Source organism: Saccoglossus kowalevskii, chromosome 1 (assembly GCF_978046115.1).
Source record: "Saccoglossus kowalevskii chromosome 1, keSacKowa6.1, whole genome shotgun sequence".
In the NCBI taxonomy this organism is placed as follows: Eukaryota; Metazoa; Hemichordata; class Enteropneusta; family Harrimaniidae; genus Saccoglossus; species Saccoglossus kowalevskii.
This window is the reverse complement of record NC_140641.1, coordinates 27,966,363-27,984,021: the sequence shown is the minus strand read 5'-3', so window position 1 is coordinate 27,984,021 and position 17,659 is coordinate 27,966,363. Positions and strand designations below refer to the sequence as shown.

Here is a 17,659-nt window from a genome sequence, read left to right as displayed (position 1 = left end):
AACACGATTTGGAATGTTTGGTTACGTCAACAAGTTTTCTAAAGTCGTCGCTCAATGTTACGTTTATAGGCACCCTGACACTGCTTAACAAATTGCACATACTCCCAATCCCGTAAACAAATTGTGCGCATACTGAAATGGATCGCTTACCTGTCTTAAGATACGTATCGTGGAGTTCTTGATATCGAAATATTTGCTTGTTAATTTCTTTACTCGTACAAACTCTCCCTATGGGAAATACATACTGAATTTCAGTTTTTTGATATAAACACAGTGTTGATGTTGCTGTCATTGTCGCTACCGTTTTTGTAGTACTGATTGTTGTTGTTGCTGTTACTGACGCTCCTTGTTTGTCCCGTCGTAATTCCGTCATATGAGGTATTATTAGTAATAAGACCCTTAAATTACCCTGTAACGCCGTGTATCGAAAGTAGGTCAACTTTATCTAGTTCGTAGTATGGTATGGTTCATCAGTTGACACCGTTTTAATATAGTCGTATATTTTGTTGTAAACTAAAACTCATATCATCATTGCCTTGTCATCACGTAATAGTTACTAAGTAACCACGGTATCCTAGGTAATAATATCTCTTTACAAATATGAAAGTATATTGAAAAAGTAGCAGCTATCGCCTTTTCAATAACGAGCTTCATGAACTCAGTTTTACTGTATTTCTATGTGAACTGGTAATGCAAGTGCATACGATATGTTTGTAATAACATTATACTTACATTGTACCGGGCGAGGTCACTCATGTCGATACAAATGTTACTACTTCTAGACATGCGCGGTTCTGGTGATACATGTGACGTCGGTGCAGGTGATGGACTGAGCGCTTTACTTCCGTTCAGTTTAGATTCTTTATCGGGATCTAGCAACTGTAAAAAGCAGATCAGAACGGTCGAGTGTACTTATGCACCATTGAACGAGAACATATATAGCTGTCACGGCTTATATGCGTTATAAGTTCGTATATGCACGGAATTTGTTTGAGTAACGTATGCTTTATTATTGCAAGTATACTTGTTATTATGATCATCGTATTGCTTAGAATCGATTGTCACGCTAGCCCTTACATATCGAAGTAGATGGAATTCTCTGCCACGCGTGCTCATATCTATGGTTCATACGCAGTTACTGTAAAGCTCTCGTTTCAGGCAATTATAAAGCACAACAGGTAAATGACCCACACACTGTTTTCTGTAAAAGGCACGTATTTATCATGAATCCATAGACACTGCGATTTTTTACCTTTCGGCTTCCAGACAAAATCTTATTAGGAGATTCGAACTGGAGATCGCCTAGGGACAATAATATTTTGTTCGGTCCTTTTACCATTTCGTGTTTTAAAGACCATCGCCTGTGGAAAGAAACGATAATGGGAAAACGTCAACAAAGTAACTCATTTCACAAAAATACAAAAGTGCATCAACTGCCATTAAATCTCAAAATGAAAGATTATTACATATATGTACAACTCTCGGTAATATCTCAATCACAGTGACGTAACATTTGGGCACCTACCTTACAACGTGGTAGAATCCTATTGATAAACACGCGAATAATACAGCGGATACACCGATAGCGATGATGTAAATAGAACCTGGAATACAACATATAAAAATACTTTGACCGACAATTAAGAAAGGGAAAACTTAGTGATTTAATATATAATATGGGAAAATAGCATATAAAAATACCCAATAGGTTTCTGTAAAAGAATTAATAGCCATCGATCTGAATAAATTCTGTTATTTTCCAAATATTATATATATAATATTTCAAATGCGCTTTCGTACATTAATATGTACGAATGCGAATAGACTATAATTATTCATAATAAGTATATACCCACCAACATCATCGGTGTCACATCCTTCGAATATGAACATGCAGTCAGCGTCAGGCGACAACACCACATCATTAGGCCAGTTGATACTAACGCCACTGACAGCTGTGACCTGATAGACGTCATCGGAGGAGTAGTTGACTCTCAATACTTCCTGGAACGCACCATGTTCTTTATCGTAGTCGAGAAGAATGTAGCACATTGTTCTATCGCCATTTTCGTCCAGATTGACGTTACCAGACAAACCTTCAAAATTCAGATTTTTCATGAAATTCGAAATTTCCAAACCGTTGATTGTCTCCAGATTGCCATGTGCTGTTAATGTTCTATTTATTGCATAGGCAAGAACGTAAATTGCATCGTAAACTTGTCCAAACTGGGTGGATACCTGAAAGGAAAAGTACAAAATACATGTGCGAACATTGTCTAGCTTGCCAGTCTCTGTAATAACACATATGTTCTATGTGTCGGTGACCTTACATGTAAACGGCCTATACTATCTGTATATTATTGACTTCTGTACATATTCAAATGTGTTGTTAAATCACTGGATGGGGAGCGCATTATCGCCTCTAATCCGTTTACGGCATCAAAATATAACACGGGTGTACACTCATAGATCACTGTACATTTCATGAACATGACTTGGAAATTGGCATTACAGATTGCAAACAGCTTCGTGTTGAAAACTGTGTTAGGCTTGATTGAATTCATTGATTACACGCTGTCTGGGTAATTGGGTATGAAATTGCTGACGACTAAGCAAGGATTACACTGTCTTTGATATAATACCGACGAGTCTGCAGGGTTTCCTAGACATAAAACCTGCGGGACCACCGATCCAACAATTTTTCAGTTTCTTTAGTTGCGTATAGTCGAATGCCGTAATTCAAGAAAATGTCTGGTAACTTATTCGATCACTCGTGTTTTTTTATTCTTGTTAGTTTGTTTTCTTCTTTGATGAAACCACATTGTGAAGTTTTCAATTATTGAAGCTGCCAACGCATATTTTCGAAAGTACTCGAAATGCTCATGGAGGTTTTGTAGTCACTGCCCAATTGTGAAGACTTGGAGACATGTTTTACAAAACACAGTAGAAACAACATTGGCATCATTCTATGTTAAATATTCTTGCAATTGAATTCTCAATACCAGGTTATACCATCGAGTGATAATCCAGCGAGCCGAACATACAAATATAACTTATTGAATTGAAAATAGATAAATGGGTGTAACCATCGGATAGCATCAAAGAGAGAAAATAGATGAGTTGAAAATTGAATGTTTCAGTACAGTAATTTCATCGGAGTGCACAAGACACTTAGTATATTATATTATCTCTTGGGATACCGGCACATAGATCGCTGACCGTGTCATTTTTCTGCTTCCGTGTCAGTATACTCAGCATTTCAAAGAGATAAAACAAATAACCAATCAAGCATAATTTGCGTTATAGTATGCAGCAGAAACGAGAATGTAGTCTACATTTATATAAGATATCTTGTCAATTGCTGCCTTATAACCACACGTTCTATCATATATCTGATCAGTCGATTTATTATAGCTAACTAAGCGTGAATTCCTCATTTTAACAATAAATATGCGGATATATGATTAACCATATATCATTTTCACCATACAATATGATTAGAGTTTTATTTATAAAACAGAATATGTTCATTCAATAAAAAGAACATCCGCGGCCACAGCCAGCCAGAGATTTCGCGGGCTACCATCGGTTAGAGACTAATTAACATAAACATAAACACGTTCTGTGTTTGAACATTCAATATTGGCCGTAGTATTACTCGAGTGTCTGAGGGGCAAATTACAAATCGTACTTCATACAGCATATATTATGATTGTAGTCATGTGTATTATTATTATTATTATTATTATTATTGAACTTGTATAAAAAGTTTGTTTTCTTGGAATAAATGATATTGATTGATATAGCATAACCATTTACAAAGTACCAACTATTACACTAATGAGTATTGGATAGTGATAACGAAATATATTCGCGGTATAAATCTTCTATCGATAGTACTATTTCGTAATGTGTAGTACTAGAGTATAAAGGGGTTATGTGCATAAATATTACGTATTGATGTTACACGAGTTATTATTTGAGTAAATCAGCATTGCTGCTCAAGTTACATGTTACGCCCTCTTTAGACCGGCTAAGGTAATGTGTGGCTATTGACCAACACGTTTCAACTAGGAATAAAATTACACACGACAAGTAATTAATTTCCGGCAGAGGACAATGTCAGTGTTTGGTTTACTACAAAACATCCGTTAATTCAACTCGTTTCACATTATATTATGAAATGTTGCGCAATCAACCGTTAATACCAAAATACGGCAATATCAAAAATATATAACGTGGAACCCACCAGGTGAACAATGACCGGACAGGTAGGATTCTTCAATATCGGGAAGGATTGTGAGAATTTTGCGTAAACTAGCCACTTTCAAAAACAGTTTACCCGAACGCGCTGTCAATCTCATTGCCGAAACAAAATTCCGCCGCGAGAATGGTGAGAATGTATTGTTCTCATGGTTTTGCAAACACCTTGATGGCCATATATCATTCTTTTGCACATTAATTGTTGTAAACTACTGTAAACGTTGTTCTATGCATGTGCGTAAATGTACTTTTTCCCCATGTATAATGTTATATGTTCATTGTAATTTGTTGAAATCCATATACTATGAGGTTATTACGAAGATAACTCAAAGTACGCACAAGGACAATACAGCGGAAGTATCGATCGACGCACAGCGGAGGTCGATGCGACGGCGTACTGTCTGAGTGCATACTTTCAGGTATCCTCGTAATAACCTTATTATTTTACATCTTTCCCTTCCAAGGATACATCATGGGCATGTCGAAATCCAAAAAGTTTAGAACAGAATCAGCGAACTTCTTTGTGTGGAGTCCGGTCACACCCTGGTAGGAGCCATGTTTATCTGAGTGATTTCCTTTAATTTTGAAAAAATGATCTGATCTCTGAAAATGAGTACGAATTGTTCTAGCGGTAAAATTATACCACGCTCACCTTGTAACCTTGCAGAGTTTCTTTGAAAGGCGATGAATCGATTCGCTCCAAATACTGCTGTAACACTAGGTTGTAGGACAGGGTGCTGACTGGCTGAACGGTTAAAATAAACAACGCCTCGTACGCTTCGCGCAGTGTATCAGAGTCGTCTCTTTCTTCGAACCAATAATCGCCGTCCGTCGGAGCACTGGAGAGTGTGTCGATAGAGAAAAATGCATACAATCCATCTGTCATGCCAAGTTCTTTAGCAGCTAACATGACGTTCTCTTGATCTGCACTGTCCATTGACCTCGAAGGAATACACATGATGATTGCTGAAATTATCAAATGTAACACGTTATGAATTAGTTTTAATCTGATGTATACTCCAAAATCGAATTTAAATTTGATTTTGAAGTCTTTCGAATAATTTAAGTACACTTGTCTGAGAAAGTACTTTGACATCATTTCACTGGTCCATTTACTGCGAATTGTACTTTATGATCACTCATGTTATGTACTGAGTGTTTAATGTCGTGCCGAATCCACGATAATCTACAGCGTAGTCGGCGTGAAACGTGAATATGGGTTATTCACAGACAGCTATTCCGTAAACCCAATAGCTTTTCAACATGGCGCGTCGCACTTCTTACAATTATGACAACGCAGACGATAAGCTATAATTACACCCTTTGTAGCTGCAAAATGAATTGAAGTAAAGCGGAAATTTCAGAATCATTTAATGGCTTCATTTGAGGGAGAAATGAAGCTAACAGTGGAAGCGCGAACGTGACAATATTGACAAGAATGAGGTTGCCGTGCTCGCTGTTTCCGTACAATTGTTGCAATGCTGATTAAATTTTATAGCCACGGATGATGCACGCTACAAAAGGAAAAGCTATTTGTGCCTTGAAAAAAAAAACGATTTAAAGTGTTACAACCTGCGATACCCGACATATCTGCCCATATTTACGTAATATGGTATTATATGTAAATTAATATGGTGGTTAAAATTCAAATAAAGTTGTGCGCGTGAATGAATTTGTAGCAAACTGTAGCATAAACTAGTTTATCAATATTTCGTGCACGATAAATGTTTGAAGAATTCAGGCGTGACATTTGCGTGTGACTAAAAACACGTGACGGACACAATAAAATAATGTCTGCATGGACTACTAGCATTTTTTTCGCTGAACCACGTTTCCGAATGCGAATCCGCAATTGAATAAATTGTATTCAATAACCATGGCAACGGTTAGAAGTTCTACTTTAATATAGGGACATAGAATAGAGAACCTCCAATGCATCACTTAACCCAGGACTATGTGTGGTGATGAAAATCAGTAATCACGGTCAAGTTGAATTATTTTGGTCAACTAAAACTCACATTATCACAGTATAAATAAAATTAATCAGTCAATCTATTGTATTGGAATATTTGACTTGACTTTGGTGCGTATGTATTTTTACCTAGTTAATACGACAACCGTATGCTTTCATTCACTCAGTTTGTCCACCTGGTATATAGAAACATGCGTTTCTCTGGAAACAAGGAAATGTGGGATTCTAAATGAAAATCACGTAACTTATGTGAGTTTTGCTATAGATACCGGCGTTTGAAAAGAACTACGTAATAATATTACATTTTCCCTATCAACATGTCTTAGATACGTGCCACTGCTAGACATAGCGTGTCCTAGTATACCCCATGGAATATATGTAACATACAAACTAATCCGTGAATTACGTTTAATTACAATATATCAATTTATACATAACAGTTGACAATTACATTCATTAAATAGTTAATAATTAATATTTGAGTCATATTGCACCAAATTCCACGTGGAAATGAATATATTGTATTTAAAATTACAAGTAAATGACAGATTGATTTGTATGTTACAAATATAGTCTAGGATACTAGGATACGCCATGTCTAGCAGCGACATCGGGAGAATCCATCACTCGTCTCCTAAAGCATTTACGCCAAGTGATGTACGTGCATTTAACAAGACCGTCGAGTACATATATTACAGGGACAACCTTATGGAAGATGAATGTACGCTATACCTGATTCATGTATTATAGCGAGTATGTTTTAAATGTCAAGCAGGCGTCTCCTGCATTGTAAATGTCATATCACTTTTGTGTCAAATCAATTGATGAACAAGCGTAGACACGTTTCGTGTAGTGGAATTGCGATACGAGAAATGTGTTAACTATTTCGTGATGCGTTTAGAAAATCCGTTTTTTTACAGGCGTCGAGATCATATATGGAAGTACGTCACCTAAAGTTATCCATTGACTCGACGCACTTGAACATAATCAGCGTTATCGCAAATCACTTGGTGATAAGAATTCAATCAATCAATCAACCAACCAACCAATTAGTAAAAATACAAGTTGTCTAGTGTGTGTCAAAGTGGATGTTTGTGTGGACAATGGCAAATGAATGAATCTTGCAGCTAGCGACTACTGACAAAGCCTATTGAAAAATAGAGATACGCTTTCCAGGTACCCCTTTCTTGTTCGGCTGAAGAACATTACAAACAATGACATGACGCATACATGTATGCTCATAGTAAGAAGCGCTTCATCTCATCGTGAAAGCGTTTGGTATGCTCCGTTCCGTTTTATCGGTAATGAGCGCATTCAATGATTAAAATAGTAGAAACTTATATAACAGCTCCTTGTATGGTTATAACCATCATACTGGGAAACTTAAACTTGTTGAATATTTGATTTGTTTTATATTTATCTGCGAGCACACTGCGCCACTGTTCCAATAAAGGAGAATGGTCTAAATATACAAAAATATAAATGTTAATGACTAATATAACAGACTATGTGTTTTGTTGTCGAATAATGAATGCGGCAATGAGGCTGGTCTGTCATAAACAATCTCCAATATATTTTCTCATTTTCAAATTCAATATATCTGGATATCGCGACGAGCTGATGTTAATCTCAAAGCTGATATTCTAGAGTGACATGAGTTTGGAAAACAAATGGAAAGTTATTATGTGATTGTAGATAACAAAGCCCTATTGTATAAACTTATAGCTGAGCAGGGTGATTTCTGACTTTCTGACACTTTAACAATATTCTGTACTTGTGGAAAAACTGTGAATAACATGTTTATTCACTTTGATCATAATAATATGGACTAGAACATTCAGTACATGTAAATATTTGTCTGAAAAATATTTAAAGACTTTTGAATGAGTTTGTCTTGTCAATATTTTAATATACAAGCCTGTGTCATGAATACAGGAACAAATAAATTGACTTGTGCCAGAAGGTCTTGAATAACCTATAAAAAAGAAATATTGATTCATGGTATATTGACTAACAAGTAAATTTTTTCATAAATGTCTTCATTTAATTAAAAATTCTAACTCAGGGTAAATAGAGGCTTTTACCAAGCTATTTTTAGGTCAACAATTGTAATCTTGGATAAATCGATAAAATTAAAAAAATTAATCGGCCATTTGCCGATCACGGTCCAACAACCATGCCAACTTCAGCTATGGTGTTTATCATCAATAACTGAATCAAGAAGTCGATTCCGTATCAATGAGGGACTTCAAGTGAACCAACTTTAATACAAAAAAACATGATTTCTATATAACATCTGGAAATTGATGTATAATAATAAATACATGCCGGAAACACTCATTTCAACTGGAGTCATGCATTCGTTTCTGATGAACTAACATCCCATACATTCCTGTGTCAACTAACTATTTAGATAATTAAGTTGAACATAATTTAGCACGTGATCTCAACAATAAGCTTACATACCGAAATATCTTCCTTCAAAAAGATACCCAGTCAAACTGTGTAATTATTATTCAAATAACCACTGGGATCCTCAGATGTTTTTATAGAACCATTCACTCTTCTCTAGAAGTCAGACAGAATGAAAATGACGGCTGCATTTCAGTATACTAATTGATTTATTGTCTTTTTTTTCTTTTTGTGTTGAACAAAATCTGGTTGATTGCTAATTACAACACCTCCACACCAATACATATTCATAGAATGAAACCTAATTTGAATAAACTACAATGAATTGCGTTTAATCTTGCTCAATGTATCCTTTCAAATTATGATTTATGCGTGATTTGCCATCGCTGACGACAAGCGTATTACTCAATTTCTGCTGCGCTTCTCTCTATGAATATTTATAATTACGATCTTTAGATACAAGTAATCACCTAAGGCGAAATTAATTGCCTTGCTGACACAGGTAGACAAACACGACATTTGAGCAGTTTCTTGTAAACCGTTATAATCGCTAAATGCATTGATTGACTTTCATATTATATTATATTATATTATTAGTACAAATTAGTATACGAGTAGTGGACTAAATTGGGCAGACCACCTGTACAGCAAACAAATAAACATGTTAAATGCTAAAACGTGCTAATTCTACTTCTTGTTTTAAGGCGAGGGCACATACATGTACTAGGTCATTTCTTATCAACAAAACGGGTATCGACAGTGCATGGATAGCAATGACATTGACAGCATGGAACATAATGAAAACAGTGCTTTATTCGAAATGAATTGCCATTTGTGTTTATAAGTAGACCATACGTAAATTTGCTTCTATCATAGACCCTTGTTCGTCGAATTCATTGGTTGTACGTCTGTCCAGTAGAAAATAGGTTAATTAGCGAAACATGCTACATATATTGTGATGCATCACAACTTTGTTTTATTTCAAAATTGAAATTATTTACACGACATATTCACTTTTTTTTCAGTGTTCAATAAGATTAAACAAGAAAGCCATATTCCCCGGTAATTGTATTAAAAGCACGCCTGTGTTGGCACCAGTGCCCAAGCTATAAATGTTATGCACATTTGAAATATGTTATTCGACCTTATATAGATATTAAATATGTTGATCAGATGAGACCAATGATTTCTATAAAACACTGGTAGAATATCTCTATCTGCAATAGTGCTCCAGATGCGATATTTATGCATTAATTAACGAAGTCACATGACCATATATGGTTATTATAAGTGTTGATCAGATCATACGCCAATGTCATCATGAAAGAAATGGTCGAATCTGCAATAGTGCTTCGTCGTACGAACACACGTGCGGGCGGACGGACGGACGTACAGACGGACGCTGCTACTACTATATCCACCGCTGGTGCTATATATGTAAGCACATTTTCCAGGCTGTATATATATTTACAAGTTTTTCCTTCAAATCTGCATTCAACTTATTATTTAATATGTTTGAAAAGATTTATATAGTATGAATATTCACCTCCTAACATACATTAACAACAAACATCGGGAAATATCATTAGTTCTATTTTGAAACTATTTGCTCACTAGACTTAATTCTAGCAATCAATTACCCTCCTCGAAAACCCATTTAACATATGTCGACGATGCGCGGTCCCACGTTTCCTTCAATATAGCCTGTAACAAACGTTCTATAAAATATATCACGATCATTGAATATTGATGTAGATAACGATATTAATGGCTGTTGGCATCTGTTAATTTCACGAGTAACATTTCATCTGATATCTGCGGCTATACCCGTTATAATAATTGTCACTGAACACTATACACTTTTCTACCCAACAATCATAGCAAACGCGAGAGGAGTTTATTAAAAGATGATACCGTCACTAAAAACTAATCACCGATGCAAGGCCGTCTGTTGTTAGGGTTAAAGCTGTATGAAGCTCATGTACAATGTGAATTCACGCTATTATGTGCACATTCAATAGCCCTCCGAGTCATGGAATGTATGTGCGCTAGTTTTCAATCCACGTGCTTTATCTGTATATTATATAAGTATATACAACACATACAGAAGGCTACATATTATCTATGGTGGCTGTCAGAAATACATGATCAATTGTAGTTAATGTAATAAATGTCCACCTTCTTGATATATTGATGATCATGCTCCTATTTGGAGTTGTTTATCTTGGTTATAAATGAACAACAACAACATCTTTATCTGAGTGATCTCAGGAACGCAAGTCAATTCAGGAATCCTTAGTAAAACAAGTATTTTACTTTGCAGACACTAGTGACACCATAGTTACCCCTAACAACGACATTTCATCACTTTAGTAGTTTCTCAATGTTGCTATGTTTGGTATGATATACGGATATCCATTAAATTTGATTTGCTAAATGTTATAAATATATTACGTGTTGCTAAGGGAAACCTGTGTACTCAAGAATGGTAGGTACAACAACAGGTTTATTGAAAAAATAATAATTAGTTATACACTATAATAATCTTCATTAATATAATATATGCATTTAGAACTGCAAAAACTAGATACGAAATATCACAGCGATGTGGTAAAAACATCCTCTAAAATTTGAAGAAAATTTGAAATTATGTATTTTAGATTATAAAGCATTAGCCTAACAGCGACCTTGCTTGTACATCATTAGGGAAAATGGAGAATAAAACTTATCTATGTATTCAGGCACTGAGCCACTCAAGTCTTTGTCACTAAAGCAGATTGCTTGCATACTCGTCATGTATTAGGTTGTTTTGGTGAATCAGCGAGATTGCTTTCCACGACTGCCCCAGACATACACAATTTGTCATCTCAATTCTTCTAGCGCTTCCTGTCATTTCTATTAGGAGTTTATGAGAGATATGCTTGTCTCCAAATATTCTTGGCAATAGCAACAACAATCCACCTTCATACTGGGGTGGTGGCAATCAACTTATTCGTGTGCAAACACGGTTTTAATACGAAAAGACATCTATTAAATCAATATTAACAAGGATGGGTACAATACAGACAACTGACTCATCTGTCTAGTAACGGTAGTATTAATGTCTGACTGCATGAGAAGCAATTCAATCAAAGGTGACAACTAAGACAGAGTGTACATGCTTAACAACAAAGTATCACCTGTAATGCTAAGGTGATTCCTGGTAATTCAACAGTCGCCAAATAATAGCTGATTGACAGGTGACAAGATAGATGAGGGTTAACAGCGATTGATTGTATTTCACATTCTGAGTGGCAATATGCATAAACGTATATCTACACACAATGTGTTACGAGTTTCATTAAAATAGTCCTTTAATACCTAATTACCATACCCGACCTGCATCGGCGGGGCAATTCCATACACTGTAGTATATATTAGGCATTTGAGTAACTCTTCGACTGAATAAGAAATGAATATTACGCGCGTCAAAACTCTATTACACAAAACGGATTCCTGTATATTCATGTACACGGCTATGAGTCCATATATCTTTATATAATGATTTGACTGGTGCATTGTGGTGTACTTTTCGGTTGTCTTGTTTCTTTCTTGTGCATTGTTTTCTGTCTCTACTTGTAAATTTCTTTTAGCGATTTATGAATTTAGAAATTGTTTGGATAAGTTGTTATTTCTATATGAAATTGGCAGTTGTGTGTATGATATTCGCTAATTTTGGCATTGTGAATTTCAGTTCAGTTCAATATATACTACATGTATAAGGACAATTAAAGTAGTTTTTAGCATATCACATGGACAAAAATATACAATAATTATATTTGAATACAAGATTATATGACAATATATTAAAAAAAGTTACGTGGTACGTAGAAGTTAAAACAGACATAATCTGTATACACTGTCTAAAACTGAATTCAAATTTATACTCAATCTTATAGTCTTGTTAAATCGAGAGTTATCAATGACGGAATATAGAATTATAGGTCCCAATGAATTCAGTGACTCCCCTGTATTTTACTATATGATACACAATATAAGCTATAACTAACCAGGTTGTTATTGTGTGCTGAATGCAACCCGAAACAAAGCTAATAGAGTGTCTGATGGACGAGTTTAATCCAAAGCTGGAAAGAAAACTGAACCCCTCACTAAATCTATATGAACTGAATAATACCGTGGGCGGTGGACTCAGGTGCTCTAGCTTTACTGTGTTTTTTAAAAATAAAATAATAAGCTATAAGTCATATTTGTTGCGATGCATAGCGAGGATCTGAGATAGGAAATAATCGTACATAGAATGAGTCTTGAAAATATTATTTCATTGTCCGAGACTTTTACAATGACTGATTACAGGATAGGATTATATCAGGATGTCGAGTTTTCAATAACCTTAGATCATAAAGGCCGCGAAATACAGTACGCTGGTGTAGGCACATCGTAAAGTGAATCACATTAGTCATGCTTCCTCGGATGACATCAAGAACCAAATTCGTTACATGCCTAGTATATTACACACTACTTGATCGAAATAGAAGACAATTTAGGTAATTGAAAAACACTACAAGGTTACACTGACCTGGTCTAATGATCAACGGCTTTGGATAAAGCGTTTTTGCGTTGTGATGAAGTAAACAATATTGTAGAAAAATACGATTTATCAGCACTGGATCTATTAGTATCACGACCATTTTATACGTGAAAAGTCCTGGACATAAATATTTGGAATGAAAGTAAAAGCCACCCTGACATTTGCACGATTCTGTGGCACGCATTGGCACGACTCGAGTCGTGTCAGTGCGCAACCTAGTCGTAAACTGGCGTGAGTGTGCGGGTCGGGTCGTGAAACATGTGCAAACTGTTCGTTCGTTCGTTCGATCTAGTCGTGAACAGTGTGGGATCCTCCCAGTTCGTTCCTGCAAAATGGCACGACTTGCCACGCCAAATAGTGGCCAAAAGTCGTGCAAGTGTCAGGGTGCCTTAACATAAACAATTCATTCAACAATCGTACATCTGTCTAACACGATAATGTTTTTTTTACTGACTACTATGACAAATAGCGCCTATTGCATCGATTAACCGGTGCACACATGGCCTCAAGTAACTACAGTGGACGTAGGGGGTTAATTAGTTGTAGAATTGGGGAAAGGAGACGTATTGATTAATCGTTCCTTATTACCATGTATTTCAGCAAATAATTCGGTTGCACGTCCTGTCACCGTTGGCGTATTTCTCTTGTGTATACTTGTTAAGTAAACGACGCATTCCAACTACTCTAGTAGTTAGAATAGTGCAATGAACTAAACTGTAAACTGTATCAGATGTACACATTAATATATCAAGTATATAGTAACATGTGTTGTGCTTTCAGAGTTACGCTCACGCCTGGGTTACGCGTATTTCATTTTGTACTGACACTGCACGTCTAGAGGTGACACAAAATACCGATATAAATTGCTATTTGTTAATTTACAAAAATAAACCACACAATTTATACTATTCGACACTCAGTTAATTGATTGCGAAATACTTTATGGTGAACACATTCTTCGATTATATTTGTTTTACTTATGCGTTTTTTTTATCGCCACAAGATAACGGCATGGATTGGAAAATATCCCACACCCGTCTACGTTCAAACTCTCCGACAATCTAGATCCTGAGTCTCACTAAAATGTGCCTATTTATTAATCTCGATTATATTTTCCAATTACTCATCTCTATATAGGAATTTAATCTGGATGACATTACCACTCGGCGTAGGTTTCGTAACTCTAATGATATTCTGCACGTCTCTAAATCGCAACTGACAATTATTTCTCGTGCGAAAATCAACTTTCATTTATTATTTGTACGCCCACAGGATTGCAGTGAAAACAGTTGCATGGCGATTACTATAACTGGTAAGAGAAACAGATGTTACGGAGTATATTATGTAAACATACAATCCAGTGAACTTTTTAATTTGACGCACGCACCGTAGACATAAACCACACGATTCGACGAATCCATTATATACAAGTTGCGTGGAATCTATTCCCATGCAGACACAGAGCTTCTTATATTAGTTTCAATTAGTCAATTTGTTGGCTATCAATGACTCATGGAAAAATCGACCATTCAATATTGAAAGCTCCCCACGACTGGTAGTGAAAACAATTGTATAATTTATATTGCGCATAGGGAATTACATGTATATGTAACGCCGTGTGGTTCAATATATAGTGTTCTACGCAACACACCAAAGGATGGGACGATATTTTTTTTTTAAATTCCATAAATATATAATAGCTTATTGAAAGCTAGCTCTGTCTCTTGTGCATTGTTCATTCAATGCCGTACGCATGATATTGAAAGTAGTGTTAAAATACGTGTATTTGTACTGATATCCAATCCGCAGTAATTCAGTGGCCTGGAGTTTTAGCTCTGACGCTTAGGGCTGGATTTGAATTAGCACTAGTTCTAAGGCGTTAGATTCTCCGGAAACGACAATTTAAGCAAATTACGCCAAATTCGATGTGTAATTGAAATGTTTACGGATAAAATGAGGTCCTAGTAGTTACTAGTTTGTGTTCGTGTAATCTGTTTGATCCATGATACTCCACTTACGTTGAAACTCGTTTATCCGTCACCATGATTATTATTAATCATTATGATTATGTTAATATATGCTTGGTATCTATATTAAATAACTCTTTTTAAGTAGACAGTGATACTAAGGACCAAACTGGTGCACACGAGGTACATAATTATACTCTAGTATTATACTACTCGGACAACTTTTTGCACCAATCATCTGCTTAGCTTATACATACATACATTCAAGCATAGGAGGATAATAACACAATTCTGAAAAGGTTCGATTGAGTAGTGAACACTCCCCGTTTACTAGTAGATTTGACAGTAAACGCAAACAAAGACAAATCGCTGGTTAGAGACGAAGAATGTAAATGTTGGTAAAAAACTAGGTATATATATATATATATATATATATATATATATAAGCAATCCGGTAAACTCAGTGTCATTAGAGGTTCGCCTATGGATATACACCGCACGATTCTACGAATTCACATCATTATTGTCATTACATACATTTCGCATTGAAGTCATTCACTACACAGCCACAGGAATTTTGAATAAAGAAAAAGGGGATTGTGCGCCGTTCACAATGTTACTGGTTTCCTTTTGCAATTTTAAGTACTATAATACTTGTTGAGATAATGCCACATATTCCAAAAGTCGTGATTGTACAGTGTACCTTCAAGGAAAATCAGCTAAATGTCGTTTTCACCGGAAGATGTGATATCCCGCTAATATTCCGACCAATTAGTCGATGAGAATAACAATTCCCGCTGTTTTGATGGTAGCGTTTCATTTATTTCAGAAGTTGTGTAGCCCCGATTAAAAACAGTGTTGTACATACTGAGTTCAACATTGCGGCATAACAACATTGAAAATGGCGGCATAGCAAAAATAAATATTGCGTCATGACACATTTGAAATGCAGCATAACAGTCTTGAACATTGAGACATAACAGAGTTGAGCATTGAAGCATGGCAGTGTTAAACGTTGTGACATAACAATGTTGCATAATGCAGCATAACAAAGTTGGAGACTGGTGCATAACAGAGTTGCACATCATGACATGACAGAGTTGAACATTGTGACATAACATAGTTGCAGATTGCAGCACAACAGTCTTGGACATCGTGACATAACAGATTTGAACATTGCAGCGAGACGTCTACACCCAAATAAAATAAATGTATTGCATCTACATAGGAAAGTTGTATTGTTGTGTTGTTCTGGTATTGAATTGATATTTAAACCAAAATCGTAGTTTAACATTATAAACATAGTACATCGATCAACAAACAAAACAAAAAATAAGTACAGGAATAGACTGAGTCGCGATCACATCCTGATATTAATGTCAAGAAGACGTAGCCATGGTTACGATGTAGTCTTAAATATATACGTTATGGGTATATTTTAATATCGATTTTCGAAAACATTATCGATCTGTCATATTTTGCCGATATTCGAAGTACTATAACCTTTCAAGAAAATGCCACTCATGCGATATCAACACCGTTGTATACATTAGAAAGAGTCAAAGAGCAAACGAATTGAATGCAGCTCTACTTATATATACGATGGTATATACAAATTCCAACATAATAGAATCGATCTTTTCAGTCATTGCGTATTGTCCGAGGAAACTCATCAACATGCAGGTGTTTCTGGATGTTATCGAACAAACACTCTTCTTGTCATGGATTCCATTGAAGCACATAATGCTTTCTCGCGTGTGATTAATAAAACCTGTCAGCTCCGTGCAAAGTTGTCGCAAATTGCAATTTGCTTTAATCGAGTTGCTTTTCCCACTGCCCTGTGTCAAGGTGTTATTGATTATTGTTGTTTTAATACATTGGACTGTTGCATTACAAAGTAAAGTATAGCAACAAGCAGCAACGATCGGGTTGGCCCAATATGGTATTGAACCCACGTTGTTATGCATATATAAGTCGTTGCTATATCCATGGATATGTATAATTTCAAACCGGTTGATATGTGTCAAAAATGATTTCACTCGATATAGTGGCAAACATGTTGTTTTCTTGTGTGTTGGTTGCTATATGTGTTGGTTGGGTTGCCTTGGAAACGCTTACTTCCATCCTGTTATGAATGTTATCCATTTGGTAGCATATTCACATCTATAATGGTTTGCTTGTAATGACTTGTATGCATAATAATGAGGTGACATAACCACCGCATCATGCATAATTTATATTACGAACAATACAATAGTACACATACATGTGCACAATATTCTGTTAGTTAAAACTGAGTGATTGCAACAGAAGACTCCACAACTAGACAAATAACCTTCTTAGACAATCACAAAGCAGATCCTTTAACTATGCTATTCACTAATACGTGGCGTGATGATATCATGGCCTAGAACCTTGTCTCTGTGTAATTTTGAATAATATAAACATCGACTGGAC

At 35.7% G+C, this 17,659-nt stretch overlaps 1 protein-coding gene across 1 annotated transcript in view; it reads right to left on the bottom strand.

The window, feature by feature from the left end:
- Nucleotides 1-17,659, bottom strand: part of LOC100377012 (retinal guanylyl cyclase 2-like) — a 40,056-nt gene that overhangs the window by 5,283 nt on the left and 17,114 nt on the right. The window contains exons 2-7 of the mRNA XM_085497484.1: nt 4,916-5,229; nt 1,857-2,238; nt 1,526-1,604; nt 1,253-1,361; nt 733-879; nt 151-228 (exon numbers count right to left, since the gene is read on the bottom strand). Coding sequence (XP_085353610.1) covers nt 151-228; nt 733-879; nt 1,253-1,361; nt 1,526-1,604; nt 1,857-2,238; nt 4,916-5,229 — 1,109 coding nt within the window. The remainder of the gene's footprint in view (nt 1-150; nt 229-732; nt 880-1,252; nt 1,362-1,525; nt 1,605-1,856; nt 2,239-4,915; nt 5,230-17,659) is intronic.